The sequence below is a fragment of the Aphelocoma coerulescens genome, chromosome 4A, assembly GCF_041296385.1.
Source record: "Aphelocoma coerulescens isolate FSJ_1873_10779 chromosome 4A, UR_Acoe_1.0, whole genome shotgun sequence".
Taxonomy (NCBI): Eukaryota; Metazoa; Chordata; class Aves; order Passeriformes; family Corvidae; genus Aphelocoma; species Aphelocoma coerulescens.
The window spans coordinates 12,991,107-13,014,132 of NC_091018.1; the positions used below are offsets into that span (position 1 = coordinate 12,991,107).

The 23,026-nt window shown below is 48.2% G+C and overlaps 2 protein-coding genes and 1 long non-coding RNA gene across 6 annotated transcripts; 2 read left to right on the forward strand and 1 right to left on the reverse strand.

Annotated features, from left to right (window-relative positions):
- Positions 1-938: 938 nt before the first annotated feature.
- VBP1 (VHL binding protein 1) lies at positions 939-10,448 on the forward strand. 4 transcript variants are annotated; one of them, XM_069015364.1, is made up of 7 exons: positions 1,011-1,094; positions 3,076-3,159; positions 5,096-5,220; positions 5,812-5,878; positions 6,342-6,440; positions 8,183-8,321; positions 9,271-10,448. In XM_069015364.1, the coding sequence occupies exons 2-7, from the start codon at positions 3,130-3,132 to the stop codon at positions 9,339-9,341; spliced, it is 531 nt and encodes a 176-aa protein (XP_068871465.1). In that variant the 5' UTR covers positions 1,011-1,094; positions 3,076-3,129; the 3' UTR covers positions 9,342-10,448. The 4 variants fall into 4 exon arrangements, with proteins under 4 accessions (XP_068871463.1, XP_068871464.1, XP_068871465.1 ...); XM_069015365.1 differs by having other exon boundaries at positions 1,032-1,094; positions 3,079-3,159; XM_069015362.1 differs by lacking the exon at positions 3,076-3,159 and having other exon boundaries at positions 939-1,094.
- A 1,209-nt stretch (positions 10,449-11,657) lies between these two features.
- Positions 11,658-19,629, reverse strand: RAB39B (RAB39B, member RAS oncogene family). The gene is made up of 2 exons (XM_069015367.1): positions 19,346-19,629; positions 11,658-15,196 (listed from the first exon to the last, which is right to left on the reverse strand). Exons 1-2 carry the CDS (start codon positions 19,558-19,560, stop codon positions 14,770-14,772), a joined length of 642 nt encoding a protein of 213 aa, XP_068871468.1. The 5' UTR covers positions 19,561-19,629; the 3' UTR covers positions 11,658-14,769.
- Positions 19,630-19,648: 19 nt separating this feature from the next.
- On the forward strand, positions 19,649-21,948 carry LOC138110457 (uncharacterized). Its single transcript, XR_011150936.1, has 2 exons — positions 19,649-19,902; positions 21,612-21,948. It is a non-coding gene; the product is annotated as an uncharacterized lncRNA (long non-coding RNA).
- The last annotated feature ends 1,078 nt before the right edge of the window (positions 21,949-23,026 follow it).

A 23,026-nucleotide genomic window follows, 5' to 3' on the forward strand; every position in this document is an offset into this window, starting at 1 on the left:
GGTCTGTGTATGTGATCATTTTTTGTGTTCTCAGGCTTAAGGCTTTCTATAGTGCTGATAGCTATGGCCGAATTGATTAGCTTGTTATTCCTTTGTGTTCACATTGGCGAAGAAACGACTCCCCGGGGGGGAGACTGAGTTCTGTTTGAGTTCGCCTAGAGCTGGATTCATTCCCAACCATCATCATTCCAGCAGTGTGCAGGGCCTGGAATGGCCAGGCTAAGGACGCGTGGCTGCTGCAGGTGCTCCTTGTTTCTAAATTCGAAAATGCTATTTTTAATAGTTGTATTTTTGTTTCTTTAGGTTGCAGAGACCTGTTTTCACTTGTGAGCTTGGACCACTTAATAGTTCGTTCGTGTTCTGCCACGCTTCCCTCTCAGTGCAGAAGCACGGGGCAGCAGCGATGAGCTGTGGGGCCCAGGGCCCGGCCTGGCGCTGTCACAGCGGCACCGCTGTCCCTCCCAGGAGCGGCAGGAATTCACTGAACTGACTGCACGAGCAAGGGGAAATTCATGCGCGTAAATACAGGACAAGCACTATTGGTGATCCTTTAGAAATGTTCATTGTAAATTGTTAAAGGCATTGCTCCTGTTTGCTGTATCTGGCTTGTTCGACAGCGTCTGCGCTCAGGGAAAGGCTGCAGCTGCGTTTAGAAACAACGGCGCTTCCTCCATAGGCAGAAGCAGAGGCTGGGATAAGGGACACCCCGTTCCCGTCTTTCCTGCCCACCGGTATATTGGCACGGGCCCCTCTCCCCGGGACGGGGCAAGCAGGGCACTCGCAGTTCCTGCCGCCCCGGGCGGCCCCGCTGCCGGACCCTTCCCGTTCCTGCCGGAGCTTTCCCCTCCCCGCCCCGCCTTCCTCGCCCTCAGCGCCCCGGCCCCGCCGCGGCCCCGCCCCCATGGGCGGTGCCTGGGGCTGCCCCCGCCTCGCGGCCGCGCGGCGCCCACGTGATGACGAACGGCCCCGGCGTCCTGGCGCACGCCGCTCCCGCCTCTTCCGTTTCCAACATGGCGACTGCCGAGGGCAGCGAGGCGGCGGCGGCGGCGGGCGGGAGGCGTGGCCCGCTCGGCATCCCGGAGGCGGCGTTTGTGGTGAGCGGGGCCGGCGAGCGGGGCTGGGCAGCCCCGAGGCGGCGTTCCTGGGGAACGGGGCCGAGGAGTGGGGGCTGTGCTCCGCCAGCCGGGCCCGGCCGCCGTCAGGCGGCACCTCGGCGGAGTCGCGGGCGGGAGGGCGGGCGGTGCCCGAGGGGCGCGGATGGCGGAGGCTCTTCACAGCCTCAGTCCTGGGCCTTTTCGCGGGTCAGTTGCCCTGTTTCGATCCCGACCTGGCGTCACTGAGCATTAGGCACCTTACAAGAAGCTCAGCTGCCCGCGTTAAGCAGTATCGTGTTGTTGCACTGCCCGACGCAGGGCAGCGAGCAGCGTGTTGTGAGAGCCCTCCTGGCACACGCTGCGCGGGGCACGCCTTGCCGCTCCTGTTCCACGGATAACCGGCCGTGCTCCAAGCACCTTTCCATACATCTGCCTCTCTTAATCTAGTTTTAGACTGCGGACAAGATTCACTTTTCAGAAGCACCCATGTGTTCTTGAAAACCAACAAATGTGTCCTCTGGAAAGCAGGCAGAACTTGTTTATCCAACTTTAAAAACTGATGTACCAAGCATTTGATGATTCTGTTGAGTGGCTGAAAAGGAATCAGTGACTTATGCAGTGACATAATCTCACAATCATCTTTTGTTCACTTTCAGCTCTGAGCTTACTCTTGGTACACTATTTTGATTGCTGTTTTATTTCCATTGATCAATAACTATTGATCAGAGTGGCTGAACCTGCCTGCCTTGGTGGTCTCAGGAAGTGGTGGATGTCTGTCCCATCTGATACAACTGCTTTTATAGAAATAAATTGGTTTCACTTGCATTTTGGTAGTGCTTGTACTGCTGATCTGTCTTGTCTGGGCACAGGGCCTGACCAGACAGGTATGGTGCGTTTGCTTTCAGTGGTCTAGTTCCTCCTTTTCCTTTAAGGTTTTTTTAACAATAACTGGGATCTGGCAAATCCTAACTGGGCTGGAAAACCATTGCTGCTTCCAGCTGACTTCCTTCCATGCCTCGTGGGAGACCAACATAGATGAAAGTGAAAGGAAATGGCCGTATCTTTAGCTGTCCTGTGAGATCTCACTGATCCTGACAGAGGAGAACTTGTGGTCTGGCTGACTCTGCAGTGCAGGTGGCCACCCTGCAGGAAACAGGAGGTGACCAACCTCAGCAAATACTTTAAGGCGTCTGCCACATCCCTCATTCCATGCTGGGGGCTGCCTTTGTAGCTGTTGTGTTTAGTTCCATGTTGTTTCCTTTCAATACCCACGTCTGAAGTATCATGTGTGCTGTACCACGCGGCTCTGAGAGTTCTGGGGCTGTGCCTTAGTCCTGTGCTTCTCTTCAGTTCTTCATAACCTTATGTCTGGATCTAAATGTCTTGGAAGTTTCCTAATTCTCAGTTTAGAGAGGTGCTCTGATCAAATACAGGTGTGTCTGCAGAAGAGCTCCTCGATGGTGATCATAGAGTACTTGGTTGCAGATGTTAAGATAGACCTTATTTTATTCAAATAAGCCTACACTAGGAAGTTGTAATGGTATTCTGCTCTGCAGAGTGAAAACACTACTGTCTTGAGGGTAGGTTTTGAGAGAGCTTTTTTCCTTCAGAAAATAGGTTTCTATTTCAAAAACATTTAAAGACCTGCTGATCACTTGCTTGACATTCCCCCACCCCCCCTCATGCTGCATGGGCAGCCTTACTGTGAATCTTGTCTTCAGAGATGTTTTCTGTAAGTGTCTTGGTTCCATAGAAGCTCTTCACACAATTAATGGCTGATGTCTTATCTGAGGCAATTGATCTGTGAATTCTTGTCCCTCTCCAGGTTTCAAATGATGTTAAGCACTCAGAGTAAGTAATGTTAAGACACAAGGTTTTACTGGATAACATACTCTCCAAACAGAACTTTTGGCTCTGGTGGTTTTGAGCTGTTGCTCAGACATTTCCAAATAAAATGCCTTCTTTGTTCTGCCTTCTTCAGCAGGTGTGAGGATGCAGCTCTGCAAACGTGTGTCTCTTGTCATGTTCTCTGCACATGCCCCCAGGTGATGAAGCTCTCTGCAGAGTGAGTGCCTGCAGCTCTTATTTGGGTCATCTCTCAGAAGAGAACTGTAGGGACACGTGGGAATGCGTTATCCTGCTGCATTTCAGGGCTTCTACAGAACATTCCTGTGGCTTGGCTTGAAGTTTGCAAAATGGTGTTTTGCCAGTGAATTTTCTTCCTAAAAAGATAGAGATGAGTTTTGGCAGGTCCTTGCAGAATCTGTAAGGTGATTCTGCAGTGGGGGTGCTGTGGAATGCACCACAAAGTGGGGATCCTAATGGCTCTGACAGCCAGCTGTGCCTCAAAGCTGTTCTGGTCAAGCTTAAGGAAGCGACTGTGCCTCAGCCAGATGGGAAGGTGGGACAAGAGCCTGACCAGCAGGCTTGGAAGCTGGAAAACCTTGGGAGTAAATCTGAGCCCACCTTGAAGTGGGACATTATGTAGTGGAAGGAGATCACCAGTATATTGGGGCCTGGACTTCTGGATTCACTTCTTGGCATCTGTGTTTCAGGAGGATGAGGACTGTGTCCCGTCCCTGTGCACAGACAGGAGCTGAGGCAGAGCTGGGTGCTGGGCAGGGTGTGGGGGGAGCTGCTGCCCACCCACTTTTGCTTTCTGCCCCAGATGATTTCAACGAGCAGAGCTGCTTCCACAAGAGGGAGTTTCACTTCACAGTATCCTCAGGCCTCACTTCTACAACATTTTCCCAAACCTAATCCTTGTTTTCTTTGTTGAAAGCTTCTCTGTGAGCTTTATCCAGAGGCAGGAATGCTTCCTGGACTGTGAGGTAGCTCGAGGCATTCCTCAGGCAGTCTGAGGTGTGGTCTCTTGAGTTTGGATCTACCACCTGGACAGTGCTGTCTGCTGCTGGGTGTGGAGTTCGTGTTCTGCTACAGATTTCCTTGATGATAAAGAAGGCAGGGACTTCTTACCAGATTCAGTAATTTCATAGTAAGTTTCTTCAGCCAAGAGAGTTACAGCGTCATAATGGGGGGGAGCAGCTCCATGTCCAATATCACTTTAGTAACATATTACAGTCTTTTTCTGGTGTGAAACTTATAGAATGGAGACACCAAGTTCAAAAAGAGGAGCTGAAGAGGCCTGTGGTAGGGCTTCCATCAGGTTTTACTGAGCTGTGTAGACAAGTAAGGGCAGAATTACCTCAGTGGGGGAGTGAAGTCATCTATAATTGTGTGTAAAATGGTGGCAAGGCCAGAAACGTGTGGTTGGTCCCTGGACTGATGTAACTTTCAGAGGCTGGGAACATTGTCCCCAGGCAGGTGAGCTGCTTCCTAGGATTCTGAAGGAGGCACATGTCAAGGTTGACATCCTTGCCGGCTCAGGTCTGTCTTTGGCAGCATTTCCAGTTGATGGTAGGACTGGCTGGAGTTGTTCTCTAGAGGTTTCTGTGGCTTCCTGCTCACTGCAGTAGGAGCTTTTGAAACCCAGCTGTTCAATTCCATAGTGCCTGTGTGAGCAGATACCTGAGCTTTGCCCTCTTTGCATCCTTCTCTTCTACAACATGCTTGATCAGGCCGTGACTCTTTTCCTTCATCAGTTTTATCCTAAATAGTTCATAATCTGGTTAGCTATGGAGAAGCATTATCCCTGCTTTACAGGTAGGAAACCCAGGTTTAGCCATGCTCTGTGGATACCCACCCCTGTAAGGTGTCACTTGACCTCAGGCAGGACTGAAAGCACCACTAGCCATGTACCCACAGATATGGTTATGAAATAATCCTTGCACCTATCTCTTGGTTCCCTACCAAAAAAAAGTAGGAAGGGGGAAATAAAAGAGGTGACTAAGAAAAGAAACAAAATGCTTTTGTACTCCAGAAAAAGTTTGTTTACATTTCAAACTCCCTCTGGATGTAGTTGCAGTAAGTTGATAGCGTGTCTGTGTCTAGGATTTCCAAAAAACTCTTCTAACACTGAGGGTTTCTTTCTCCCCTTAAAGGAAGATGTAGATTCCTTTATGAAGCAGCCTGGAAATGAGACAGCAGACATAGTTCTTAAGAAGTTGGATGAGCAGTATCAGAAGTACAAATTTTTGGAACTTAATCTTGCTCAAAAGAAAAGGAGGTAAGTCATAATTTTTGCAGAACTGGGAAATGTTTAGCACAGTTCTATTTTTTTTTAAATAATAAGTCTAGTGGCCAGGAAGGCCATGGGGATCCCAGTGCCTCTGCCAGGGCTGTTGGGGAGAGCGATGCCTTCAGCTCTAGAGAGCTTTTGTTGCAGAGTCCTGTGGCTCTCACTGTCTGTCAGAATAGTCCATGAACCTCAGAAGGAACACTCTTCTTTTGTTTTACCTGAAGTGGTGTCTACCTGTATTTCTGCTGAGGTTTCCCTCTCCTCTGGGAGGTGACAAATACACAAAATGTACCATTTCAGTAAAAAGGGTCTGTTCCTGTTCCTGTGTGTTGTGAAATCGGAATGGATTGCTGCGCTTCCAAAGCCAGCGAGCCTCGGTGTTGTGAGGGGCAGGTGAAGCTGGAGCTGAGCTGCCTTTACATGCCGTGTCTTCCTGTATTACACCTGCATTTGTAAGCCTGGAAAAAGCTGTTAACTAGTTTTTAAATGGAGGGTGGACTGTATAATAAAACTGATCACTTGTTTAGGAAACTTTGTGTCTCTGTAAAATAATAAATTATGACTGTTGTTAATTCACAGGCTAAAAAGTCAGATTCCTGAAATTAAACAGACATTAGAAATTTTAAAACACATGCAGAAGAAAAAGGTAAACTATTTTGAATATCTAATGAGTATGAGAAAAGCTAACTACCTTTCCACCCTAACAGAACACATTGCAAGAAATGTTTTGGAGAGCACACTTAATATGCCTTTATAAATAACAGAATTGTTTTTAAAGGTATGTAGTACTTTTTGAAAGCTAGTTCAAAAAAAGTTTAATGTTTGTAATGCAAACTTGACTTTTAATAGTGTATAGATTGCAGCTAAGCTTTGACTTCATCTCCATTCTTTATAGAGATTTCTGTATTGTTTTTAAATATATCTTTTAAAAATGCATTATTCTGGGAGCTTTAACTTTAATGTTGAAGTAAAGTTACATAGATTCCACCCAAGTTAATACCGTATCAATGGCAAAAGGAAGAAAAGTGTGCTCTTTATTCTGAGTTTTTTGTCTTTGACATAAGTTTCCAGTGAAAATAGCATTTGTAAGTTTTATCATTTGTCTTAAGGATTCCACACATCCAATGGAAACCAGATTTTTATTGGCAGATAATCTCTACTGCAAAGCTTCAGTTCCTCCTACAGATAAAGTTTGTTTGTGGTTGGGGGTAAGTAAAATGGAACTTTTTCTGAAACTGTTTCAGTAACTTACAAAAGGCTTGTTAAAGAGAGTTTTGGTTGCTGTCTCCCCTGGTGGTAGTGGGCATGATGCTATTGATGGGTGCATGGTGGAGCTGCGCCCTGGCAGCAGAGCACATCTAACCAGGCAACTTCAGTGTGTTAGTGAAGATTTCTTGTTCTATTTTATTTGGTTCCTGAACAGTAAGACTTCAGAGAATTGTCTTTTTGCTGGATTGTTCTTTCCAAAAAGCTTGTTTGTATTCCCCTTACCTTTTCTGTCACTTTTTGGTTCAAATTACCATCCAACATTGCATGGCCTGGGAATGTGCTCAGCAAAATAACTTAGTTTGGCAAGTAGCTTCCCATTGTCTCTATGTTATTTGTATTCAGCATCTTGCTTTCCCTTTTCATGCACCTTTTTAGGGAAAGATGGGGTTTCTGTTACTCACAGGTATCTGTCAGCATTTATAATGGACTTTGCACTAAAGCCTGGTGGGATCAGGATTCACACCCCAGATTCCCAAGTACTTAAGTAATGTCAGGTTGGGGTGTTTTGAATGTAGAGGCTTCATTATAAGTGGAGATTAACCTGCTGATGCTTATTTTGAGACTTTTAAATCACGGATGTTCCTAAATCCCAGTGTTGGCTGCCAAACAAAACCTCTTGGTTAGGACAGAAACGCTGTTAACACATGAAGCATCCAGACTAATTGGGCAGTTGCTCCCAACCTCTCCCACTTCTATCATAAAAAGAAAAAATCTTTCTGATACCTGTTGCTCTCAGGAGATTGTCTTCACAATTCATAAACACTGACTTTAATGGAGCATCCCAGGTTTATTTTCTAACAGAACATCAGAGAAAGTTCATCCTATTGATAGTTCATACTGAAAAGCTGTAATGAAATACCACACACAAACAGTTCATTTTATTTAGGTGTTCTTGGCCTTCTGCCTTTCTCCTCCTTGTTGCTTACAGTCTGTGTTGGGCTGTGCATGTCACTATTACTGGGTGTCTCTTCCCTCCACTTGCTTTAAAGAACAGTTTATCCAGCTCTGGCAGCTCAGTGTAGCCTTCCCTGGGGTCCTGTCAGTCACAGAATGTGCCTCTGCTCAGGGCACACTTCTTGAATGGGACAAAGCTTCACTGGTGCATTTTTACCTAATACTGCTCTGTTATCTCATCCTGTGGTAGCTTCTTACTGAAACAACCATGTGTGGATTAAAAACACCACCACAGCACCAGAGAGGACTTTGATATCTGGTGTATCTTTAAACACATGTAGTAGCTCTAGTTACTGACACTGCCACCTGTTTGTCAGCATTCCACACAGAGAGCCTGAGGTTTTTCTTGAATCCAACAAAAACTCTCTCTAGAGTTGTGTGGCACCTGAAAGATGCTACTAAGAAATGTAAGGTCTCTCACTTTTCAAATACAGTGAGGATGAGATGCTGATGCCTGAAAGGCTGAATGTGATCCACAGGGGAAGAAATCCCTCCTTGCTTAGCTATAGGAAGAGAACTTTTAAGTCAGTAGGGAGATCTGTTTCTCAGTTACTGAAGGGGTGGAGGCCTCAAGTGGATTCTGACATTGCCTGTCCTGCATCTTGTTGTCTGGCAGGACAGTCTGCTGCTAACATGATTAGTTATGAACAATAGCCTAAAATAAGCTCAGCATGGATTAGTCCTTACAATGCAAGAGTAAGAGCTTTTATCAATCTTTCTTTTTTAGGCCAATGTGATGCTTGAATATGATATTGATGAAGCTCAGGCTCTGTTAGAGAAGAATTTGTCAACAGCTACAAAAAACCTCGATCTTCTAGAGGAAGACCTGGATTTTCTCAGAGATCAGTTCACCACTACAGAAGTCAGTATCCTTTTTGTTCATGTGGGGGAGGAGATGTATGTGAAAGCCAACATCCAGGTGATGACCAACTTTGTGATGTGTTTTTATCTTAGGCTGGCTGCCCTCAAAACTCTGTAGCACCTGTGAACTTTAACTGTCCTAGCAATGAAATGAAATATTGTGTTTGCAGGGCTGAGTTGGAGGTTGGTGTGTGAGAGGTAGCAAAGCCTGTATTTGTGTCATCATGAAACCTACTGCAGTGGTTGCAACTCAGACTGACTCCAGAGAGAGTTGGAAGTGTGGATTGGTGCCCAGGTGACCACTTCAAAGCACAGTGAGCCTTCCTCTAGAGCATATGAATACTGTTCTTCGGACTGTCGCCCATCACACCCTTTGCAGCTGCCTCCAAGCAGCACAAGCCTTACTGCAGCAAGCCTGGGACTGGCTTAGGCTGTGCTCAGTGGTTTTATAATTTCTTCATACTGTCATGAAACACCTCCTAGGTGTGTGGGGTTGTTTTTTTATACTTAAAAACTGTTTTAATGAGTGTAGCCATTAACTGAAGCATTAGATTTAGTTTAATGAAGGCACAACTGCTTGTTCTTTCAAGTTGACCCTTAAGCTGTCTTAGTGTTGCAGGAGTTTGGGATGCCTGAAAGAGGCAAATACAGCTGATATGGGCAGCTTGACTGAAATCAGCAAAGAGTTGGGCAAAACTAAAAGTGTGTTTCTCTGCAATATCTTTATGGAAGTTTTTTAAGTAATGATATAAATACTGCAGTTACCAACAGTTACGAGTGTTCTTGAGTGTTGAAGCTTTGCACCAAGTCAGCCCTTTCATGAAATGGTTTCTGTACTGACTGTTATAACTAAGTGGCCAACTCTGTAACCTGCTTTGTCTCCTTTTTTAAAAATATCTTTTTTTTTTCTCTTTTCTGATAGCATGAGCTGTTTCCTTAATTCCACACCCTCAGATATGGCTAGAGTTTATAATTGGGATGTAAAGAGAAGAAACAAGCAAGACCCTTCCAAAAACAAAGCATAGTTTTTGCCAATTTTAAATGTGGTTTCAATTTCCAAGTATTTTTTATTTAAACACCCCCAAATTTCATTCAGGACTGAGTTACTTTCAGCATTTCAGTAAATGGTAAAATATATAAAAATTAATGGTGAGCACCATTTTATTTATTTGTAAACTCAAAATTTGGTTTCATGCATGCTTCATGAAATGAATTATTTGAAAAGGCACCACACAGTCCAGCAAAGGACGTAGTATTTTGATCGGACCAGTCTGCCATAAATAAATTTCTACCTGAAAGCCTGTCTGAAAAGCTGAGGGGCATGTATGAAATGGAGCCTTACATGTTTGCAGGCTAAGGCAATGCAGGGGTTTTCTTTTTCATCTCTGTACAGCTGATGAAGTTAACTTTGACTTGGGCTGGGAAGATGTACAGCTGTAATGTTCTAGGAAACAACAAAACTAGAGTGGAATCATGGGGTTTGTTTCAGTCAGTTAATGGCAGCATCAGTCTGTAAGCATTCCTGGATATCCACTTTGGATAAACTTGTAACTGTGGGTTAGCCAGCTGCCTGTTACTGAGCTCTCAGCACTTCACATGCAGCAGTTTGTGGTTTGTCCTCAGAGGGCAGTGGGAAAGGAGTGAGCAGCACAGGGGATGTCAAGTCTGCAGGTCTCACCCCTTCTATTTCATACATGTGCACACGTTGGTTGTTTCGGCAAATGCGTTGAACAAGGACACCCAAGAGCCCACAGCTTATGAGAGCCCCCCTTGGCCCAGATGTCCAGTTCAAATGTCTGAACGCAGTCTCCCAGGTGGTGAAACCTGTGTTACATCAGGGTGGTTGACTGGAACATGGCCTCTGGTGGTACAGCTGGAGTATTTTTTTGGTCCTTACAAAGCCTTGCAAGATTGTTGCCTTTTGCCTTAGCAGTTTCTTTCTAAAATGAAATGCTCAATGGTGATGTCAGTGGCTAATAATCACATTCTGTGACTGAGAGTACAGGTTTCACTGCAAAATAAATGCAAATGTTAACTGTTCAATCTTCATGTAAGAAACAATATACCTGTAAATTTTTTGTACTTTTATTTCATGATATTAAAATAGTAAAACTAAACAGTTGTGGCAACCAGCTGTTTTTGTGCATCTTTCTTTGCGTGAAAGTCATGAATGTGATGTGAGATCTTTTATGTTTCCCTCCCTTAACTGGGCGTGGGGGGTGAAAAATTCCATTGAAGCAGCAGACGTGAAAAGTGTGGCTGCTGGATCCTGGCGTGAATGAAAGGGGGAGTGTGAGTCAGCACATCTGAATTGGTGACTGAAAGCAAGTGGTTTACCAGCACTGTGTCTGCCAAAGAGTGAGCTGCAGGGAAGGGCAGAGAGCAGGTAAACCCTCGGCACTGGTCACCAGTAAGAGCCTGGGCTCATCCCTTCCCTCCGCAGGGCAGTGCTGTTCATTTCAGTGGCTGCAGCAGAGCAATGTGGAGCTCTAATGTATTCTCCAGCAGGTTTCTGCTACAGCAGTGGGACTTGTGGCTGGTCAGGCTGCAGGCTGCTGCTTTCCATTTTCTTTTCCTAGCATCAGCAGTGATGGAAAGGCAGCTGCAAACACATCCTGATTTCTCTTACAGTTTTCAGTTTGGATTAATGAGATCCCAACAGGCTCTGCTCCCCCCCCCCCCCGGCCGCCGCCACCCCCGGCTGGTCCTAAGGCAGCAACTGCCTGCCTTTGTTGTGCACAACGAAACGACCAGTTAAGCATTTTTGCACAGCAAAAGCAGAACCGAGCAAAATCAGCGCCGTGTGCCACTGCCAGGAACCTGCTGCTGTGTGTCAGGGGGGACAGGGTGACAGCCTTGGAGCTGAAATGGCTCCTGTGTTCAAAGGTGTTTGGCTCCTGGGGGATGGGAGATGGCTGTGGCCATCACAACTCAGGGTTTGGTATTAGTGTGTTTGATCTGAGGTAAATAAAAAGCCCCAAAACTCACAGGTGAGCTCAATGACTAATCCTTGCCGAGGTCTGCTCTGCCCTTTGCTGTTGCAGCTGCCGTGCCACCAGCCCTGCAGAGGCCTCCTGGAGGGGCCAAGGCTGCGGTGGCTGCAGCTGCTGGGAGCAGGGGGTGGTTCTGTCTCAGAGTAGTTGGTCTGGTTTTTCTCAGAAAGGCAGAGGGCAGGTTCTGCAGAGTGAGGCAGGCTCTGCAGGGAAGGGTGTCCAGTGGTTGTGAGGCAGTGTCTGGGAATGGTGGATCCAGCCCTGGCAGGAGTACAGAGCGGGGACAGGGAGCAGGGAACACACTCAGAGAGAATGGCCAGGGGGAAAGGAAAAAAAAAAACACCAAAGTTTCTTTACAAGTTTTGAATTTCACATTATCACGTAGTAACCATTTTGCTAAATACAAGCATATTTTCAGTCACATACAGACAGCTAAATACAGCGTTATTTTCACATTTCATTACAGTGCATAACAAAGCGAGGACAGTGTATAGTACGCTTTTATTCTGGAGGTTCTGAGCAAGTTCAGTCTAACATGCAGATTGTTTTTAACATGTGGTAGAGACCACAGAAAGTTAGCTTTTGCTTTTTTTTTTCTCTTTTTGTCCTAGAGTATAAGAGCTCCTGACCTTTAGCCTGTGAGAGGTATCACCTTCTGATTTCTCAAAGTCCATCTAAGTCAAAGCATTAAAACCAGTTGTTAGAAAAGAATTCTTAGCGTATCCTATAAGTTCATCTTAGAAAAAACATTCCAAATTTTGTACAGATGAATCTACATTTCCTATATTTTAATAAGCTGTCTAGAAAATGCAAGGAATTAGAAAAAGATGTAGATAATGATTTCTCTATCATTTAATATAACAATTTATTAACTCTAAGTAGTTAAGACTGTGTACATTTTCTTCTGTACTGTTCCTCTTTAGAATTACAACACTTCTGTATTTAAATTGAAGATTTACTCTGAAGGCCTGAATGCACTTACTGGCTTAGGCTTTCTGGAATTTCTCCCTGGGAGCAGTAAAGGGGAATGTCCAAAACCCATTAAATAAAATATTGTCTGTCTCATGAAAAGTGATCTTTCCCCTCTGGCCAGGTTCTCACACAGGGAATTAGAGTATTTGACTATTGCTAAAATGTTTGATCCAACTCCTGATCCAACTCCTCACTGTCCCTCATGTCATACTGGCTCTGCCCTTGGTCTGTCAGCCAGACACCCCAAGACACACTTCGTGTCCAGCTGGCCTCTGAAAAGCTGAAGCAGCTGCTTGGTGGACTTTCTATCCAGGGAACAAAGAAACTGACCCTTTGGTACTGTCTGTTGGGCCTTTGTGAAACGCAACTGACTGAGCTGCTCTGATTAAACCCCGCGCTCTGCCCTGGCAGCTCCTGGGATGTTCCCTGCACCCACCTGCACTCACCAGAAACAGATTTTGTAAAGGGGGATACTTTTTTTTTTTATCTTTAGGGCACTCAATTCAACCACCGGCCTTTAGCACGAGGTGTTGGATACATTCACGGCCTATTCAAGCAGTGAGAAGCACCAGGCCACTGCCACCACCCTTCCTGGCGTTTGCTCCCTGTGCCCTCCCAGCAGGTGCAGTGCTGCTGCTCCCCTGCAGACCCCAGGAAGTGAAATTGTTCTTAGAACACTGAAAACAAAAGTGTTCGGGGTTTGGGTTGTTCAGCTGGGTTTGCTGTGGGTTTGGGCTTTTTTTACAGCTTCAATATGGAAACCACAGGTTTTCTTCTTAATACAGACCTGCCCATGTACTGCTGCAAACTGTGAGAATGGGTCCAGAAGGAGAAACAGTCTGAACTCAACAGCAATCAAGACCTGTATCTCTGTAGACGGGGCAGATTAAAAAGCTGAAACAAATATTTTCTTTTTCTATACTCAGAGGCCTAAAATAAACACTAGATGCTTCCTGTGGCTTTTACCTAATCCCCTCCTCCTGCCCATTGCAGTTTGGTGTATAAAGCTTTCAAACACAAGTAAAAAAAGTCACTACAGTTTTGTTTGTTTGCTTTTAATAATCTGAACTTCCCTAATTTGCTACAGGAGCGCAGTCACCCCATTGCACTTCAAAAGCTTGGGTTAAAACTTGGCAGAAGCAAAGCTTCTAAGTGGTGAGTGGCATTCCCAAAAACATCCACCTACATACAGCTTTTGTGACATGGCTGCCATCCCATGACGGCCAACCTGAGATGGATCCTCTTTTGTCAAAGTAAAACACGGAGGAAAACAAATTTTACCCTTGAGTGTGTCTTGAGGCTTTCCTTTCCACCTGCTCAGATACTCCTGCTGTGCATCCCACCTTCCCAGGGCCAATTCTCTTCCACAGAGGCCAAGACAGAAATGACACTTTAACAGCAGAAAGTACCAATGGACACTGTTGCTTCCAATGCTATTTAACTTCTTTAAGAGCAAATCTCACCTTTTAGGATGTCTGATGCACCTGAGTTAAGCTTTTCAAGTTTTTTATTTTGTCGGGTTTCTTTTTTTCCTCCCTCCTTTCCATTCCTCCTTGTGACCTGGCTGGTAAGGTCAGCACAGTGCTGTTACTGAGACAGAAATGTTGGTGTGTCCCACCTGGCTGCAACACCCCAGCCTTAAGACATAACACCTGAGGACATGGTTCTCTCTTTATGATCTTGATCACTTAATTCTACTGGAAAGCCCTGAACTTGGGGTACTTTCAAGGTACTCACCCAGGCAGTAAATGAGTAAAAATTGCATTGAATAATCCCTACTGCAGCAAGAGTTGCCACTTGGAGTCCTGGTTCAGCACAGCAAGAAAAGCACTGTTAAGGGAGGGATAATTTAATCTTTAATTACCAATCAAATAACTACTGTTTTCCTCTTTAAATCGCACAAAATATTCTTTGCTATCAAACTAGGTTCAAGAACATAAGAAAGAAAACTCAGAAGTGTGCATACCATGTCAGTAAACTTCTCCTGTGGAACTGACCTTATGAGGAAATGGTACCTGTGCTGCCTTTAGACCTTCCTGGAAAGAAATGGCTGACACAAACCAAGATGTCCTCCTGCCTTCTTTTTGTCTGCCCATTTGTCATACGACTGAGTATCCATCCTGTGGCTCCAAAAGCCTGCAGGGAGCTATGGATTTACTTAAAAGAGGACATGTACAGTACCCTGGCATGTACCAGCCCATTCAGCTCTGTATACTCTCTCCTGTGTTGTGCAGCCCCTCATTTCTGCTTCCTGTCTCCTTACAACATCCACATGCACCCTCACTCACTCTCCTTCAGGTTTGTAGCCCCCAGTTCTGAAAGGTTATTTGGAACAGAACATTTCTTTCCAGGGTCTGTTCTGGTGTCCAAAACAATGTGGGAGGCTGTTTACAACGGGAGTGTTGCTCTCCCTTCTGTCACACTGAGTTCACTTAGTAAAGTACGTTTGGTTAGTAGAGTTCATCACCACTCGCCTCACTAGAGGAGCTCAGCACAAGCACCGCCTATCTGATTTCACCACTTCTTCTGAGGAGTGCACTACGTTTGGGACAAACCCACTCTTTACCCCTTCCCATCCCTCCTGGATGGAAATGTCCCCCCTTTTCACCAGCTCATATATATCACGAGTCAGATCAGTGAAGGCCTTCTCCACGTTAATGGCATCCCGAGCTGAGGTCTCAATGTACTTCATACCATAGGCAGCAGCCAGTTTCTCCGCCTCGTGCCTGGTCACTTGCCGCTGTGTGTCAAGGTCACACTTGTGACCTACCAGAACAAAGACGATCTGGTATGGCTGGACATGCACCTTGGTCTCCTCCAGCCACTCGTGGACATTCTGGAAAGACCTGCGGTTTGTAATGTCAAAGAGGAGGAGTCCTCCAACCGAGTTCCTGTAGTAGGCTCTGGTGATGGACCTGCAAGCCAAGGAGCCACAACAGGGTTAAGTTACAGCTGTCTGAACAGATGTCCTTTAAGAAAGCAGCATTACCACCACCCTGTCTACCCTGCAAAACACAAGGCAAGAGAAGGCCATTCAGGCAATGTCTTAGGGCTTTTAGCTTGTGCTCTGTAGAGCTTTTCATTCAAAAGGAAAACTTACCTTGGCTTAACGATTTCATGCTTGGGTAACTGCCCCACGGATTCATTATGGCTCTGTTCAAAATCCCCCCCAACACTTTTTTCTCTCATGGATTTTTGTATGCCCCTGGCTGTTGAATCCCACCCCCTATCATGTCAGTTCTGTGGACACTTGATCTAACCCACTGGTTTAGAAGCACTGTGACAAATCAAAGGATTCAATTGAAAACAAACACCCGCTCTCTGATAGACTCACAAAAGCAGGAGGTCAGAGATTTGGAAGGTTGACCATGGGGTTGTAGCTCCACTCCATATACCCAGGGCCTTGGCATACGGACATCCACCCTACACCTACACCTTCTCCCACTACGCCACTGGATTAAAGTCACATTGCAGTGACAGGACACTGTTACTGTTAGTGGCACTGACAGGAGCAGCCCATCTGACCTCCTGAGAAACAGCAAAATGATACAAGAGCCTCCAAGGACAATCTGCAGTAGCACTGGTCGCATTCCTGCCAAATACTGACAACATTAAACAGCCACCAAAAAGACCCTGGAACTGCAGGCTGGGAAACAGAGCACATCTCCCACAGCTCTTCCGAGCCAGGCCAGCCCAAGGCAGCCAGAAGCAGCACAGGAAATCAGCAAATGAGGTGATGGAGCAAAGCTGAGGCCATGAGGCTGAGGAGAGCTACAGTTCAGTGACTACTACATAAGTGAAAACCAAGAAGCTGATTAACAGTGGTGTTTCTGCAAGTCACGGATTCGCTCTAAATCCAGAAGCAATGATCGATTTCAGTCCCTGGAGGATTTCACCCTCAGGCCTGAACTTTTCTTGCTGGCGTAATATAAGCACTGCTGCATTTTTACCTTAGGACAAGTCTTTTTTTGGCCATGCAAGACTGTTGTTAGGTGCTGTTTGGTCCTGTAGTGTGTGTATCTGTCAAAATTGCCCCAAGAAAGGAGGAACCAGAGTTTTCAATAATTGTTTTACCAACATCACGCACAGTGATGGGTAAAAATTCACAGACAAAACTGAAGAAAGCCAGAAGCAGGGGAAAAAACATACTTGGCTGTGTTTGGATCATTTCTCCTCTCCAATTGTTTGGCGAAGGGACAATAGTCACTCTGGACATTTGGCACTGAGGGAATTAGATCTGCCTTTTGCTATCTGGCCAGCTGCAAACAGATATTGGCACTTTGAATTCACCCCCACACTGTCACAGATATTTCTGCTTCTCCCTTGTGTTCCATGCCATCAGCCCTGGCTCCTCCTGCCAGCAACAACAATGCCTCAGGTACTTCTGAAAGACATGAGGGGATCTAAGCTGAACGTTGCTTCAAGGTAAAACTAGGTGAAGGTCTCAGCGCCTTTTCTTAAAGCCTTTTCCACAACTATTTTCCTCACTGATCTGCAGAAGCAAAGTATATTGCCTTCATGCTGCACATCCCTCCCCAGTTCCCTTCTGAGATTTCTACCTTCCCTCCTCCTGCCATGCTCACACACTGATGCAGAGCAGTACAGGGACTTGAACCTATTTTGGCCAAGTTTTAACACAAAGGCAACATCTCTGTCTGGGAACTGTCCCCTGCTCTGTACCCACGGTGGGGACTGCTGCACCCAGGCTCTGTGCCTGTTTGTTTGAGTATTTCCCTCTCAGCCAAGGGAGAGCTGCTGGCTGGAAGGAAACAGCTCTTCTGTAGGTGGTGGGACACAGTTCCAGGGAGCGAGGGCTGCACAGGCTTTTGCTAGCATTACACAACATCACGTTTCAGACAAGGAAATAGCAGTATCTGAGCAACCAGAGATGGGCAAAACCTGCTGGATCTGGGAAGAATTGGACCATGCTCTTCTACAGCTCCAAAGCAGCCTCAACACTGCCCCAGGCAGCATGTTTTGGAGCCTGGTCTGGCAAAATAGAGTGGCACATGCTTAACTGTAATTTAAGCCTTGACTGCACAGAAATTGCTACTAATTTACGGAGAGTGAAAGAGCTCACAACAGGGGGTGAGGAAGAGCAAAAATGTAACACAGCTGCTGCTCAGAGAATGCCAAGGTATTTTCAAAATAACTACAGCGGTTTTGCCGTCGTGGGGCAGCTGTTAAACTATGCAAAGCAGATCAGAAATGCTCAAATCAGAGAATTCTGAAAAAGGGAAGCTCATTTTTATGGATTTCCCTCTTAAGAAATTCCCTGTGCTTGACAAATGACAAAGCTTAAGGTTTCTGGAGAGCACCTTCTCTATTGTGCTTCTTGCCTATGACAAGTACAAGGGGCTTTGGCTTATTCCAGTAACAGCTAACTCTTGCCTCTGGTCAAGAAACATACCTTGTAGGAGGAGCCCAAGAGTTGTCTTCATGGGGCACAACTCACCACAGGGCTAAGAGTGATTTGAAAGGGATAAACACAAACCAGACATTTTACCTTATTTTTTTTCACATTTCAGAGTGCACCATAAAGGCCCCTGAGTCTGTTCATTTCCCTCTACCTTTTCACTTTGGGAATTCAAGTCTGCACTTTGGCAAGGGCATTTCAAAGTTGCACAATGGGTTTTTTGTAATGTCACTGACCGTTCCTGCCCCTTGCACTCTTCATGCTCTTGCAGGCTGCTGCCCACCGCAGCAGTGCAGCTGCCCTTGTGCTGAAGGTCGCCTGCTCATCATGCTGACAACCCGAGTGCCGGGCCAGGTCAGCCCTCAGCACCGAGGGCAAGCAGCCTCCAGGGCCCCGAACTTCCTAATGTGTAAAAGAAAGGAAACTGAAGCCATCCAACAGCTCTTGCTCTTCACAGCAAAGGCAAGAACAGATGACAGCACTCAGGTGTGTTTTCTACAGACCTCAGCCAGAGAGCCAAAGCTGGAAGCTGATGCAACTGCAAGCTAAAGCACCTCCTCTCTCAGCAGAATAAAGCACCAGCTCCTCGCCTGCAAGGCTTCGAGGTAGCAGAGGAAAAACCTGTCAGTGGATAAGGACCAACTACTGCACATCCTGGGCCAGACGCCAGTGCCACAGATGTGAGGGAAGCTGGTGAGAGGGGTGGGGGTAGGGGAGTTATAATCTACTGAATGAAACCAAAACATTCCTCAGGCGACTCATTGCAACACAGAAGTAGAAGGTCTGTGATGCTGCACACAGATGTGGAACACAGGAAGTGATCCCAGAGGGAGCAGGATGGAAGAGCAGATGAGGGTTAAAGACACATGAAAAATACAAGCAAACAGGAGGCCAGGAGCTGCGGGTACACTCACACCCCTTCTAAATGAGCACTGTCTGAGCAGCAGGTCTGAGCCCCTCTTTCGCTGGGGCTGAGCCTGCTCTAACCAGGGCTGCTGTTTTCCCCATACAGTCCTGTGGGAAACTTGGCACGGTCCCACATGCTGCCTTTATTTTCCTTCATCGAGACTTGGTTACTGTTGCTTAAGCTCCCAAATTGTCCGTGCCCATGCAGCGCTCGGCGTGGCACTCTCCAGAAAGCACCTGTCATCCCTGCACAGCCACAGCCAAGGGTTTGTCCCGACCTTTCTCTGTCCTACGGAGAGCTGGGCTCTGCTGTCGCAGCAGAGCACCAGAACATATTCCACTGCATTTCGCGAGCCTCAGCGTAAGTGTTCGGCTGTGAAACATCCTGGTCACTGCCTCCGCACCGGGGGGAGCACGGCTTTCCCTGCCAGCTGCATCCGCCGATGCACGGACACCTCCCGGCTGGTAAAACGCGGACCCCGCGCTGCCTCGGGCCTCGTCTCCCGCCCCAGCGGCAGCGGGGCCGCTCCTCGACATCCACACCTGCACATCCCGCACACCTGCATGCCGCCATTTGGGACGGACACGGATCCCAGGGACATACGAAACCGGGGGGGGGGGGCACAAAAGGTTCCAATTTGACTCTTCTTTGTCTCATCTCCACACGCCTCACCCGGCCGCGCGCCCCCCGCCCAAGCTGGGGCCGGGCCCGCAGCCCCCGGCCCCGCGCCGCGGGTCTCACCGGAACCGCTCCTGCCCGGCCGTGTCCCAGATCTGCAGCTTGATCCTCTTGCCAGGCTCGATCTCCACCAGCCTGGAGAAGAAATCCACGCCCACGGTGGGGTCGGAGATCTGGGCGAAGCGCCCCTCGGTGAAGCGGCGGATGAGGCAGGACTTGCCCACGGTGGAGTCGCCGATGACGATCAGGCGGAACTGGTACAGCCAGATCGCCTCCATCCTGCTGCCGCCGGCCCCTCAGCGCCCGCCCGCCGCCGCGCCGCCCATGCCCGGCCCGCGGGCCCGGGGGCGGCCGCGGCCGCGCCGCTCAGGCGGGGCCCATGGCGGGCGGCGCTGGCCCTGCGCGGCTGCCGCTGCCCCGTCACCACCGGCGCATGCCGCCGGGCCCCCGCCGCCTCAGCACTGCGTCGAACGCGGGGCCGGGCGGGCGGGCGACGCTGCCGGAGCGGCCCCGGAGCCGCCGAACCGGCGCTGGGGCCCGGCCGCGAGTCGCTCCCCCGCTGCCGCGGAGCCCCGCGCTCGCCCCGCCGCTCCCCGCCGGAGCCGGTGCCGGAATGCGGGGTGCGGGGTGCGGGATGTGGGGTGCGGGATGCGGGGTGCGGGATGTGAGGTGCGGGGTGCAGGCGCGGCCGGCGCGGGTGCCGGTGATGCAATGGCGGCCGCGCGGTACCGCACTGCCGGGAGGAGCCGCCAGCCCCGGAACGCGGCGGTGCGGGAGCCGGGCGGGGCGGGGCGGGGCGGGACCGTGCGGGGCGGCGGGGGCAGCCGGGGAGCCCGGGCCGAGGGAACTGGGGGCTGGAGGGATCCCCGGGACTGAAGGGATCTCCAGCGGCCGGGGGGAGCCCCGGGGCCGGAGGGAGCTGTGCTGAGTCCATGGGCAGGGGGAGCTCATCTTCCTCAGTGCTTCGCCAAGGTAAAGGGGGGTCGAGCAGGGTGCGCAACACCTTTCTGTGTTTTAAACCCGAGTCGCATTTCGGGAGACATTCAGGCTCCTCACTACTGCGTCGGGGGGGCTTCGTTCCCATTGAAATCTACCGGAGCAGCCAAGTGCTCCTGACACTTCTGGAGAGGCTCTGCACCGCCCCAGGGTCACCTGCACCGCACCAGCCTGTCTGGAAAGAGACAATGGTAACAGGAAGGTGTCTTACTCACGGAACCCACCAAATACACACGCTCACACATACCTATATGTCTATATATATATATACACATATATATATGCATATACATATATATATATATATATATGGTGTGTGTGTATATATGATGTGTGTACAGTCTCAAAAATTAATAATTACAGACATTAAATACCCAGCAACTTAAATACCACAAGTCTTAAATCCACTTTGCTCGAGTGGGTTCCAGGCTCCGCAGGGTGAAGTGCCGTGTTCAGGGGTTCGAGTGGCCGTGAACATCCAGCAGTGCTAGTACAGACACCTCGGACTGTCAGTCCCAGTTCTGCCCAGCCTGTCCCAAACAGGGACTGTCACTGCCACGGCAGCACACAGCCACTCTCCCCTGGCTCCGTGCGATATGGCAAAGTTTGAGTACCTACTTTTAAAACTCTTGCCAGAGCAGACTTTTAATCTCTGGAAGGGAAAATTGACATGCATATTATTAAAAACAGTGAGTAAAATGTCTGTATTCAGTCAGACATAAAAAAAAAGGAGGAATATTGACACTTTTAAAAAATTTATGAATGTGTTGGTGGGTTTTTTAAAAATAAAGATGGTTTCATTAAACGCTCTTCCTGCATGGCCACTATTGAAATAAATGCATTGACAGTGGCTGTTACATTCATTAGGTCCTCAGAAAAAGGACATTTATATAGGCATGAGACAGTTAGCCACCTTGTAAATTGGACTAGGACATTAGAGAGACCATTTCCAGTCTTGAGGAATAAATGGCAAGGAACTTTTTCAATATTCTTTGAAATATAATCTATTTATTAAAAAATAACGACCCCAAAAGATCCTATTTTAATGTACCTCAGGACAGGAAAGAAAATGGATGAAGCAATCTACACAGCAACAGCAACAGAGCAACAGCAACAGAGCAGCAGAAAAATATTAAACCTATAAATCCAAGTTAGTGGTACATTAACCAGTGACTCATTGCCAGTGAGGCTTTGTGAGGATCTGGTGCACTTTACTGAATGATTTCTGAGTACTCGATGCCCATTAGTTGAAGCCCACAACCAATTGTGGTTTCTCTTCACTGTTTTTCTCTCCTCCCCATGCACTCACACACACATTCCCTTTCTTCCACAGGTCTGACTGTGCCCAAGCAGGCACGGGGCACTCAGTAACACCCTGTCAGTCACCCACCAGCAGCATCTCCAGGAGCAGCTCAAGGCACAGTGACATTGGACATTTCCTGCCATCAGAGTGAGCTTCGAGAGGGAGCAGCCAGAGCACCTTGACTTGCAGGGCTGTGCAGAGCTGAGGAGACCACCAAGGTGCCCAGCAGATCCTGTCATAGCTAGAGGAATTCCTGGACCATCAGGGACCTGTCTTCCCCAGCAAATCAACCTGCAGGACCCCGTGATGCAGATACTATGTTCATCCTCTCTGAGCACATGCATAAAGATGAACACTGGCTGCGTGACTAGGAAGCCACGGTATTAATTAGCAGCAAGTGAGAAAGTAGGAGCAAATGAGATCCTGGGAGAGCCTTTGTTCTGGCACCGTTTTAGAAAATGGAAAATCTGGTGTCTGAGAGATAGTAATCCAGATTCGATGCAAAAGGAGGTTTGTTGGCTGAGGACAGAATGGCAGGTGCTGGTGAGACACTGTGGGAGTGTGTGCACTGATGGCAGCACTGGGAGCAGCCCCTGTGGGCTGATGGTGGCCCCGGACTGGGGACAACCCTTCAGCACTCCTTCCCATGGGCCTGGGGATGATTCCAGAGAAGCTCCTTTCCCCCTCAGAGCTGGTAGTGCTGGGGAGCTGTCTGAGAGCCACCTGAGCACAGGTGAGGGCATGGCTGGTCCCTCACCTGCTGGCAGCACCTGTGGGACTCCATAAACAGGGTCCAATCCAGTGGCCAGCACTGCGTTGGGAAGCCAAGGGGAGCTCCTCTGTTGGCAGCACTGCCCTACACCCTCTGCTGTGTACAGCCAAGCATGGGTGACAGCCCTGCCCAAGGGCTCTGCGTACACCTTGCACTAGGTGACAAACATCCACACATCAGCCACTGGAGCAAGTGTTTCTTATTTAGTAAATTTTTTTTAAGGCATAAAAGCTGAGACAAAATGAGGCAAAGGCTGGAGAACGACTCCCATGCTCCCCTGTGCTCCGTGTAGTCTCTATCCCAGAGGGATTATATTCATTCCCTTTTAGTGTTAGAGGATGAAGCCCTAAGCAGATACTTGAGCTTTTTGCAAGCCCTGTTCCTCAGGCTGGTGGGTGGTGATTGCTATGCCTGCTCCAAGTGGCAGGAGCTCCTTGTTGGGGCCTGGCCCCAGCCTCAGCAGTCCCTGTGGCTGGGGTGGGATGGTCTCGAGGCAGGCAACTCCTCTTGGGCAGGAGCTCTGCTGTGAGAAACAAAACAGAGAAGGTACTGAGCCATGGTCAGGGATGTCTCAGAGCCAGATACCCTCCCGGACCTCAGCACTGCAATTCACAGAGGTACTTCACAGTCATGGAATGGTTTGGGTTGGAAGGGACATTAAAGTTCATCCAGT

Excerpts from the sequence above, each read along its gene's own strand:
- RAB39B (XM_069015367.1), bottom strand. The coding sequence starts at position 19,560 with ATGGAGGCGATCTGGCTGTACCAGTTCCGCCTGATCGTCATCGGCGAC. Across the intron at positions 15,197-19,345 it reads GCCGGGCAGGAGCGGTTCCG|GTCCATCACCAGAGCCTACT; the intron begins GTGAGACCCGCG and ends CTTGGCTTGCAG.
- VBP1 (XM_069015362.1), top strand. The coding sequence starts at position 954 with ATGACGAACGGCCCCGGCGTCCTGGCGCACGCCGCTCCCGCCTCTTCC. Across the intron at positions 5,221-5,811 it reads CTTGCTCAAAAGAAAAGGAG|GCTAAAAAGTCAGATTCCTG; the intron begins GTAAGTCATAAT and ends GTTAATTCACAG. Across the intron at positions 6,441-8,182 it reads AAGTTTGTTTGTGGTTGGGG|GCCAATGTGATGCTTGAATA; the intron begins GTAAGTAAAATG and ends TTTCTTTTTTAG.